Source organism: Myotis yumanensis, unplaced genomic scaffold (assembly GCF_028538775.1).
Source record: "Myotis yumanensis isolate MYYU_CA2020_CCGP unplaced genomic scaffold, mMyoYum1.0.hap1 SCAF_1, whole genome shotgun sequence".
Lineage (NCBI taxonomy): Eukaryota > Metazoa > Chordata > Mammalia > Chiroptera > Vespertilionidae > Myotis > Myotis yumanensis.
Genome location: NW_027223752.1, coordinates 212,547,046 through 212,558,154, shown reverse-complemented (window position 1 = coordinate 212,558,154; position 11,109 = coordinate 212,547,046). Strand labels below are relative to the sequence as shown.

General features: G+C 39.9%; 1 protein-coding gene across 5 annotated transcripts in view; it reads right to left on the bottom strand.

Moving 5' to 3' along the window:
* Positions 1–8,862: 8,862 nt before the first annotated feature.
* The window catches only part of YIPF7 (Yip1 domain family member 7), a 29,632-nt gene continuing 27,385 nt past the window's right edge, over positions 8,863–11,109 (bottom strand). For all 5 annotated transcript variants that reach the window (XM_070397293.1, XM_070397268.1, XM_070397284.1 and 2 more), the window contains one exon: positions 8,863–9,339. In XM_070397293.1, coding sequence (XP_070253394.1) covers positions 9,177–9,339 — 163 coding nt within the window. In that variant the 3' untranslated portion in view covers positions 8,863–9,176. The remainder of the gene's footprint in view (positions 9,340–11,109) is intronic.

The window sequence follows — 11,109 nt, the reverse complement described above, 5'->3', positions numbered from 1 at the left end:
CTGGGGCAGGGTGGGAACTGGGTGGAGGGGAGGTATGGGGGGAAAAAAGAGGGGCCTCTGTAATAATCTCAATAATAAAGATTAATTTAAAAAAAATAACACAGACAAGGAAAGAACTTGCAAGGACACAGGGAGAAGGCAGCCACATGAAAACCAATGAGAGCTCTCAGAAGGAACCAAACTTGTTGTCAGTACTGCTTCAAGATTTTAGTTCTCAGATCTTGGACTTCTAGCCTCCAGAACTGTGAGAAGATACATTTCTGCTTTTTAAGATACCTAGTCTGTGGAACTTTGTGATGGTAGCCCTAGAAAATTAACATAATCAGTATCCTCAAGACACTTTACTCCACTGAAGGTGTAGACAAATAAATAGAATTTTCTAATACCTGCAACAGGGGTAGACAGACACAGGACTCCACAGGAGCACATAGAAAGGGCAGGGTACTCCTTTAGCTTATATTTTCCATGACATGTCTCACTGCCTTTTCTGATGGTAAAATGAAACATTCTGTATGAAACACTGAAATGTAGTAGGTGCCCACTATATAATAGTTTTTTTAGATACTTACTTCATGTCTATTGTGTATATATATATAATGATTGTCATCTCCTCCTACCCATGGAAGAAAAAAAAGCAGAAAGCCAGAGGAAAAGTTTGAAAAAGAAAAACTCCATTGGCCCATACCCATTGGCCACACACCAGGCTGTGGGGGAGGCCTGGCACTGGCAGTTTAAGTCATGTTGGAGAAAAGCCTTTCACAACTGAATGGCCACTAGTCCTGAAGCCCTGTGAAGCTGCGTGCATGGCCCAGGATGCTTCTGATGACAACTGGGAAGTGTTCTGATCAGTTCATTGTGCTCAAGTTAAAATAAATTTTCTCAGCATTAGTTTAAGCTATGATTGAGAACAAAGATTAATAAATAGGATTTCTTATTATCCTATATAATAAAAGCCTAATATGCAAATCGACCAAACAGCAGAACTACCAGTAGAACAACCGGTTGCTATGATGCACACTGACCACCAGGGGGCAGATGCTCAATGCAGGAGCTGTCCCTAGCCCACAGGCCCCAGGCCAGCCAAGGCAGGTGACATCAGGGGGCCCCCTGATCACCCTGCTGGTGGCCCCACAGAGGGAGGCAAACAGCAGCAGTGGGGGGTTGGGGGTGGGGCCGGCTAGCGGGTGGTGCCAGGCTGGCCAAGGCAGGTGCCAGAAGGGGTCCCCCAATCACCCCGACAGTTGACCCACAGATCGACCCTGATCACCAACCAGGCCTAGAGACCCTACCCATGCACAAATTTTGTGCATTGGGCCTCTAATCCTATATAAGAAAAGGCTAATATGCAAATTGTCCCCTCGACCAGGAGTTCAAACGGGAGTTTGACCAGGGGGTGTGGCCACTGGCCAACTACCTGTGGCCCCTCCCTCAGCCAGCCCAGCCTGATGGCCCCCTTTAGGGTGGGCCAGCCAGACCCCACCCGTGCACAAATTCGTGCACCAGGCCTCTAGTTTTTATATCATAATCTATGAAAATATAATGTTAAGTAAATACTAATGGCTATTAAAGGATTTTATATATAATCAACATTTCTACATGGTGAAAAGTTTATTGAAAAGAGTTTGTGCTGAGGGAATTTAACTTGGGACACCTTCCTGGAAATGGTATTTCTAAGAGCAACAAGTAAACCTGAGTGCATACCATTCATCAAGGAGTGGTTTCTATTTCTGATTTATTATTTTAATTAAGCACTGTTTCTTAATGTCACTCATGACTCAGGGCAGATAAATAGGGTTTAGGTCAGTGGTCTGCAAACTGTGGCTCGCGAGCCAGGTGTGGCTCTTTGGCCCCTTGAGTGTGGCTCTTCCTAAGCCTTAGGAGTACCCTAATTAAGTTAATAACAATGTTCCTACCTGTATAGTTTAAGTTTAAAAAATTTGGCTCTCAAAAGAAATTTTAGTCATTGTACTGTTGATACTTGGCTCTGTTGACTAATGAGTTTGCCGACCACTGGTTTAGGTTTTAGCAAACAAAATATTACACCATCCTCTGATTCCTTGCAGAAAGACAAGCCCAGGATCATACCCAAAAATACATAAAATAAATGCTAGCCAGTGTTCACAAACATAATGCTAGGAATAAAAATATCCTTGCATATTCTACATATTTTTTGGACTCATTGCACCAATCTCTGTGTGCAAATAAAGAATAGCAAACATAGAAACACTAAACAGCATTTTGGGCCTCTAAAAACAATCTCAAGAGAATCCATAAATGTTCCTCCACTATGCTTGACCCCAGCACAACCTTGCTGTACCTGTACCAGCTTCTCTCACCCTTTTGTTCCATCAATGACCCCTCTAGGGTGGTTCAGAATGGTCGTTTACCTACAAGGCCCGTACTTCCTATTAAATAAGGATGAATTCCCTAGTTTCCACATTTCAAGAGGCAATGACTAGTTAGTGGTGATCTCACCTCAGTGCTTTCAGGCAGTGACTGAGGTCCTGGGGACTTTTCACTCTGAGTGCTCTTCCTCTGGCTGGAGTTCATCACTCCTGCCCCAGCCCTGGCTTCCATCTCTAGGAAATATTTCACATGGTCATCCCCACATGCTGCTTTGATTCCTGCATGGATCGTCCCACAATATACAGCATCAAATACAGCCTCAGGTTTGCTGGTGGGACAGATAAAACCCATGTTCTCAATTCATCCCCCGAGTCTGGAAATTATACTTTAGTTATCAAATCCTCTTTCCCAACTACAGTTTTAAGTGTGTGTGTGTGTGTGTGTGTGTGTGTGTGTGTGTGGTTTTATGTGATAGTACCTCTACAGCCAGAGTTTAGGTGCTTGGTGTTCTGTATGTGAGAGCTACATACAGTACAATGGTTATATCTTACCCAATAGTCTAAAGAGTATACACTTATTTAAATCTTCTATATTATGAAACCTAATTAGCACTCCCAAAATTTGGTGATACAAACTAAGGAAATGGTCATTGGTTTACTAATACCTTGGGAGTTCTTGATTGAAAAAACAAACAAACAAACAAAAACCAGAATTTGACTTTAGTTACTATTAAAAGAAAATAGTATTTATAAAAAAGATATAGGATAGTTCAAAGAATTAACCTTAAAGTAAAAAGACCAAGCTTGGGTAAAAGGCATGATGCAAGAGACCAGAGAACATAGGTCTTAGAGGAGAAGTCTAGGTAGCAGGTATAACCTCGGCTCATATGCATAGCCACTCCCTTTGTCTGAATCTCCTCTTGTTTCCATGAGTATTTCCCAGTGCCCTTTGTTTTATCATTTTCTCTGGACTCCAGGTACTAAACAAGAGGATCGAATTGGCTGATCCTAGTTCACATGCCATAGCTGCCAGGAATCAGAGAGAGAGGGTTTAACTGCCTGTTTTGTTTTGTTGTTGTTGTTTTTCGGGGAGGGGGGTGGGGAAGATAGAGAATACTTTCAATATAAGGAGGTTTAGATGATTGGTAGCCAAATAATAAAACCTCAACAAAGACCCTTCTTTCAAATTCATAAAGTTATGCTAATTTTAGTATTACTTAAAAAAAAAAAACTTTAGCTGGCCTGACATGACCCCATTCACAACTTGCATCACTATGCCAAAACAATTGTTTTTCACTATGTATATCAAAGTCATCTTCCCTTACCAATCATTGTATTCATGATGCAATGGAAAATCAAATATTATTTCTTATAATATCTTCCCAGGGGACCTATTACAGCTGTGGTTATGTTTCCATTTATTGAGTAATCATTACATTCCAGGCACAGGGCTAGGTTATTTATATTCAGCATCTTATTTAGTCCTCATAAGGACCTTGCAAACTCTGTATCATTCACTTCATCTTCTGTGTAAAGAAAATGAGACTCAGAAAGGAACACACTGGTCTCAAAGTCATTAAGCTGTTTACCTGCAGAGCCAGGACTAGAATCTAGAATGTCCTTCCTACCTTTCTTCTTTTCTTTCTTCTACATCAAAGTCCTTGTACACATTTTCACCACTTATGTGGCTAACCAGCAGGGTAAAAGCCCATGAATATTACCTTCATTAAAAAAGTTAGGTATTTTCCCCTCAAATTATGTATTTTGTCACCAGCATCATGGATTCTCTGTGACATAGACTGGTTGGCTTTATACAACAATAATTTTTAAAAACCTATGATTTTATGATTTATAATGAGTATTTGGTCTTAGTTCCCATTTCTGTCACAGCTCTCCTAAAACCCTCGAAATTTCCTAAGTGTTGAGAGCAAAAAAGATGCCTTTTGTTATGTTGAGGTAACCTTTGGAACACACCTAAGGAAGGCAGCTGGCTGTCTGGAAAGCCATGTGATTAGAAGGTTGGAACTTTCAGTCCTACTTCTCCCCACCACCTCCAGGGGGAAGATGGGCTGGAGATTGAGCCAGTTGCCAAATGCCCAGTGACTTAATCAATCATGCCTGTGTAATAAGGCTTCCATACAAACCCAAAGGAGGCAGTTCAGAGGGCTTCCAGGTTGATGAACACATGGGGAGAGCATGAAAGCGCTGAGCTCTTTCCCCATGCTTTGCCCTACACAACTCTTCCATCTGAATATTTATCTGTAGTTTCTATTGTGCCTTTTAAAAATAAACTGGTTAATCCAATAAGTAACTGTTTCTCTGAGTTCTGTGAGCTACTCTAGCAAATTAAGCTAACTCAAAGAGGGGTTGTGGGAACCTCCAACTTATAGCCAGCCTGCCAAGTTCAGAAGTACAGGCAGTAACCTGGGTTGGGAGTGGGTGGACAGTGTGGTAGGACTGCTAACCTGTGGAGTCTGTTGCTATTGCTGGGTAGGTTGTGTCTGAAATGAGTTAATTCTTGCACACCCTGCTGCTGTCCATGAATTGCTTGTTGGTGGTGTGGGATCCCTTCCCTCCATCCACACATGGAAATTAGTTCCCAGAACACCCATTTAAAATCATTTTAGACTTCTACTCAAAAATGAAAACTGATTTCCAAAGCTATAAATCTTTGATTGCATCACTAAGAAACAGAATAGAACCTAAAGTGCTCTAAAAAAGAGAGAGAAGGGGGAACAGGAGATTGTCAGTGTGATTTTACAGTTGGTATTCTTCACAGGGAGCCAGAGCAGAGTTGAAAAGCATCTGTCATCAAATGTTGCAAAGGCCACTGCCCTAGTTAAACTGTTGTGAACTGGGGCACTTGAGTCTGAGTAATTCAGGACTTTTATTTTCAGCACATGTCCCCAATCATTCCTGTAGAAATGAAGGCCACCTCTTGACTCCAAATATGCCATTTACCCTTAGCTCATACCCTGTAACTTTTATCCAACCAGTAAAGATAGAAAACTAGAAAAATGTTACATTCTCAGATAATAGAAGTAGAAAGCATTTGAGCAAAAGGGAAAGTGAAAAAGTTTGCTAGGGTCTACAAAACCAAAAAGAAATATTTCTAGTTGTATGCCCTAAATGTGCTTCCTTTCACTTTATCATTTGCTCTGTAACATACCCTACTGACCATAAATGTTATCATTTATTTAAAAAGAAAAATACTTCCATTTCATACAAACCCAAATAATGCATACACACTGGGAATGGGGGAAGGTGGCCTACATTTGGGGAGATCTTTCTATCCAAATTCTTACTAGATCTGAATACGCATAGCTTATTTCAACAAGAGTTCAGAAAGATAACCAGGAGTGATGCAAGTATCACTTTAGTCCCCTCAGTAATTCTATATTCTTCTATGGCCTTTTACTGTATAATTTTTCTCTGACAGGTAAAGCTCTTTGGCTTTGTCTAGTATTGGCCAACGTCAAGGGGAAAGGATAAATCTGAGTAGAAAAAATAGTAGACATACTGACAGCCATGACGATGTAATGGGATTTTTTTGTTCCCTAATAGTCAGTGTTATGCTGTGGTTATGGACTCAGAAATCAAGCTTCTTAGATTCAAATCCTGGTTATTGGCTGAATAATTCTGCGTCTCATCTATAAAATGAAGGTGCAGATAAGAGCACTTCAAAGAGTTCTTGTGAGGTTTAAGTGAGTTGACAATATAAAGCAACTAGATCAATGCATAGTGAGTCCTCAGTAAATATTAAAAATTAGGAAAATTTAATACACGAAATTTCTCATTATGTCTTCCAAAATATTTTCATATAGTTACCTAGTATTAAGCCATAGATGAACAATAATTGATTTTAACTGCCTATTATAATAGTTTTAGATTGTTTCTAATTTTTCAATTCATATTATCTTATTTTTTTCAGATTAACCTTAAAATTACTTTTCCAATGTCTGAGAAAAAATACTCCTAAATTTTTAATTGGAATTATATTAAACCTATACATTTATTTGGGGGAATATTCTTTTACGAAGTCTATTTTTATCATCCTGGCATATACTATAGCTAGTTACATGTTGTAGTATTAAAAAGTGACCTAATATTTTATAATTCTTTTCATAGAGATCATTTATATTTATTTTTACATTAATTCTTAGATAGTTCATAATTCTGCCATTAGTAGCTTTTAAATAGAATTTATTCTTATTACTCTTAGGAAATATTTGGTATTTTGTTTTTTGTGGGGTTTTTTTGTTTGTTTGTTTTTTAAATATATTTTATTGATTTTTTACAGAGAGGAAGGGAGAGAGATAGAGAGTTAGAAACATCGATGAGAGAGAAACATCGACCAGCTGCCCCCTGCACATCTCCCACTGGGGATGTGCCCACAACCCAGGCACATGCCCCTGACCGGAATCGAACCTGGGACCTTTCAGTCCGCTCTATCCACTGAGCCAAACCAGTTTTGGCTGGTATTTTGTTTAGTGGCTTTTTATACAAATGCTATAATTTTTAAAGTAAAAAAAGTCAAAACTTTTTTGCATAGAAAGTCTCAATATATGTCCTGAATTTAGAGCAAATTTTACCTATAACTTTTTTTTAGTAAAACCACTTTCTAAAAGGTAAAAGTTTTAAGTCCATAACATAAATATATCTCTAAGAAATATGGTGATAACATGAAGAATCACTACAATAAACAAAATTCTTGCTTCATCTTCCTTAAACAATGAGTCAGTAAGACAATCTCAGTCAAATAGAAAGCAAGAACTTAAAAAAAAACCTCACTATTTCATTAACGGATCCATTAATAGATTATAAACTACAGAAGTCTAACATTTACTACTGTTTTGCCTTCTTTTCTACTCATCCCTACTTTAGCATTCTTTTCATAGTTCTGTAATTGCCTTGTTTAACTATTATTTACTTTGTTTACTATCTATTTCCCCTCCCCCACTGATTTACTATCTACCCCCTTATTGGTTTCAGATATGCTATGTTTGAGAATATTATATATATGTTAAGAGCTTAGGAGAGAGTTTTAGATGGGAGATGGGAATTTGGGAGCCATTAGATTTTAAAGCTATGCAATGAAATGAGTGTATCTGGCAAGTGACTATAGATCAAGAAGAGATTTGATGTTGAGAAGAAGAAATGCCAGCCAAAGAGACTGAGAAGAAACCACCAGTAAGGTAGGGAAAAAAACAAAAAATAAAACAAGAATGTGTAATGCTCCAGAAGTCTTTGGAGAAGTAAGTACAGCACAGGGCTGAAGGAAATCAGTAGTAATCAAATACCTGTTAGTTCAAATAAAATGATGACTAAGAATTGACCATTGGGTTTAGACCATTGTGGAGGTTGTTGCTGGTTTGACAAAGGTGGTCTTAGTGAATAGAGTGATGAAATCTGGACTGGAATAGAAGAAAAGGAATGGATAGTAATAAAGTGAAGGTAGAGATAATAGACAACTCTTTCAATATTTTTTGCAACAGAGAAATGGGCTATAACTGGAGAATGATGTTAAATCAAAGGATTTTTATTTTAAGATAGGAGATATTGAACCATGTTTATATGCTGAATTGAGTTTTGATAGGTCAAAAGGAAAGTGAAGGCTATGCAAGTGGCAGGGCTAGCTATGGAGAGAAGAGATGGATGAGAAGGAATGCAAAGTGTGTGTGTGTGAGACAGAGAGAGAGAGAGAGAGAGAGAAAGAGAGAGAGAGAGAGAGAGATGCATGCAGATTGGTAGATCTGGTGATGGGACTATGAAGCATTTTTTTCTGGATTTTTCTAGCTTTCAATGAAATAAAAAGAAGTTTCATCAACTAACAGCAAGAAATGAGAAACTTTAGAGATTCGAGGAGTGAAAAAATTGTGTAACATAATCATCTCAGGAAGTGTGAAAGAAATTTTAGTAGGATGATGTAGTATGAGTCAAAAGGTAGTACCAAAGCCCTGGCTGGGTAGCTCAGCTGGCTAGAGTGTCATCCCAATATGCCAAGGTTGTGGGTTCAATCCCTGGTCAGAGCACATACAAGAAGCAACCAATGAATACATAAGTAAGTGGAACAACAAATCGATCTTTCTCTCTCTCTTTCTTGTCCTCTCTCTCTCTAAAATCAGTTAATAAAAAATTTTAAAAAATAACAAAAGACATACTGAGGAGCCATTTAAGATACAGTGATATAATTAAAGTGAAACAAATGGAATTTCCTCTAGGGAGCAAACTGAGGATATACGCAGGAGGAAAATTAGAGCAATGAATCATGGCATCTACAGCAAGTAAGAAGGAAGTGAGGGTTTGAAAATATGGTGAGTTAATGCATTGTCCAGATGAGACCAAAGAACAGTTGCTAAAGTAACAGAATTGAAAGACGAGATATTTGAATCTCAGGTAAAAGACACCCTACATAACCCAACCTTACAATTCTCCAAAGGGGCTGGACAATGTTACTCTAACCATAGGCACACAACTTGAGCCCTGATGAAATAATCTCAGAAGGCTAACTATCCAATCATCATGTGATTTTATTTACTTAAAATTTCTCAGAAATGCATCTATTGGGAAAAGCAGGGTCCATCAGTACAACAACTTTATCCCTTTTATTTTAAAGTATGTTTAAATGTTTTAATGCATCAAGCTGAGATGCAGAACATCATTCAAACCAAGCATGCTATTAGGGCAGCATCCGTAAGTGCCTTTTTGTTTTTCTGCTTATTAGTCTCTCAATAGCAATAAAACATATTACCAAATTTGAAAGCTAATACATTTCCAGAATAATCTGAACCGCAAATAAACAGAATCTTGTAATGCGATCTCAAATACTCTTCAGAAAACTGTTAAGAGGGCAAAAAGTCCATAAAGTAAGGCACACGGGTAGGCAACGAGAAGCTGTTGTCCTTCCATGTCCAAGGCGGAAATGAAGATTTTGGAAGCTGAGAGACTACACCAGACAATGATGACCAGTGCCAACACAGTACCGATCGTGCCCCTGTAGCAAAGACAAAAGAGACGGTTACCTTACATCAGGAGAAAGAGGTTACTGAATCAGAGCTGCCTTTGAAATGTCTTTGGTGCAGTATTTATAACTACTTTCTCATTTGTAAAATGAGGGTGAGGAACCATATGAACTTAAAGGCCTTGGCCAGCAGGGCGGGACTGGGCGAGACAGGCGGGGCATGCCCTGGAGCCAACCTCCCCTGCCACCACAGCTCGAAGGGCTGGGTGAGCAGCAGGGTCCCTCTGGCAGTGGGGTCACTCGGACTGGCCTGTGGGGATCAGGCTGAAACTGGTTCTCCAACATCCCCCGAGGGGTCCCAGAGTGCGAGAGAGCACTCTGCAAAGTTGCTGTCGAACAGGGTGTGGAATGCAAATGCAAGTGTGTAGTAAACCAGATTCAGGACCGCCAGTGCCCTAAGAACAACATAACCCACAGCCGAAGGTGGAATTGCACAGCCCCACGAGGAATCGGGCTCCCTCCTCTCTGGTTTCAAGGTGCGTTGCCCGAGAACCACCGCTGCCAAATCACCACAACTTGGTGGCTCCTGCATTGAGCATCTGCCCCCTGGTGATCAGTGCACATCATAGGTACCAGCCGGTCAGACAGTCGGGCAGTCACTTAGCTTTTTATATATCTAGATTATCCTATATAATAAAAGGCTAATATGCAAATGACTGAATGGCGGAACGACCGGTCGCTATGACGCGCACTGACCATCATGGGACAGATGCTCAATGCAGGAGCTGCCCCCTGGTGGTCAGTATGCTCCCACGGGGGAGCGCTGCTCAGCCACAAGCCAGGCTCACAGCTGGTGAGCACAGCGGTGGTGGCAGAGCCTCTCCTGCCTCCACAGCAGTGTTAAGGATGCCCAAATGATGGCTTAGGCCCGTCCCCCGAGAGCTCCTGGACTGTGAGAGGGCGCAGGCCGGGCTGAGGGACCCTCCCCCCCCAACCCAGAGTGCATGATTTTCGTGCACTGGGCCTCTAGTATCTAAATAAAAAGATTAAATGCTTTTCTAAAATGTCTATCTTTGGTATTGGTACGTTCTTTATGTAATATCCTATCCAATGTAGGGTTAATAACCTAAAATGTGGATCCTCCAAGAAAAAAATACAAATTATGTCTCATTACAATGTGGAATCATGAGCGCTGATGGCAAATGTTTATTTCTACTTGGGCTTAGAGCATAACAAGTGACAAAGGACGATGTAATTACTTGGTTTCCCCAATCAAAGTGGTTGTGACATGCAGCTGTCCCAGGAGAGTGCCTGACAGAAACTTAGCTACTGCAGTCTTACTAATGGTTTTGAATTGCAAATACTAACTGCTCAGCAAGTAATAAAGAAAAAAAATTCTTGACTGAGCACATATGCCATAAAACTCTCTAGCATTAATATCCTCATCAGGGTTTCTGGGAATTCTGCACCACACGGAGCCCAGCTGAGAGAGAACAGTTGCCTCCCACCTAGAAGACAGAGTGCCTGGGAGCTGAGGTAATTTGTCAGTGGTTCACCAGGCACTTACTCTTCCACAATCAAACAAGTGAATTTTTTAAAGGTCTTCCATTACCCATGACAATAGCTCATATTGAAGAATGTGACAACTCACAAAGTGCCAGTTTTAAAGATTACTTGGTGTAATCTATTTTTTAAATCACTGATGTAGAAACAGCACCTTTGCCAAAACTGACCTACTTCCCTGAATCTGCCTGTAACTTTTTAAAAAATATATTTTTATTGATTTCAGAAAGGAAAGGAGAG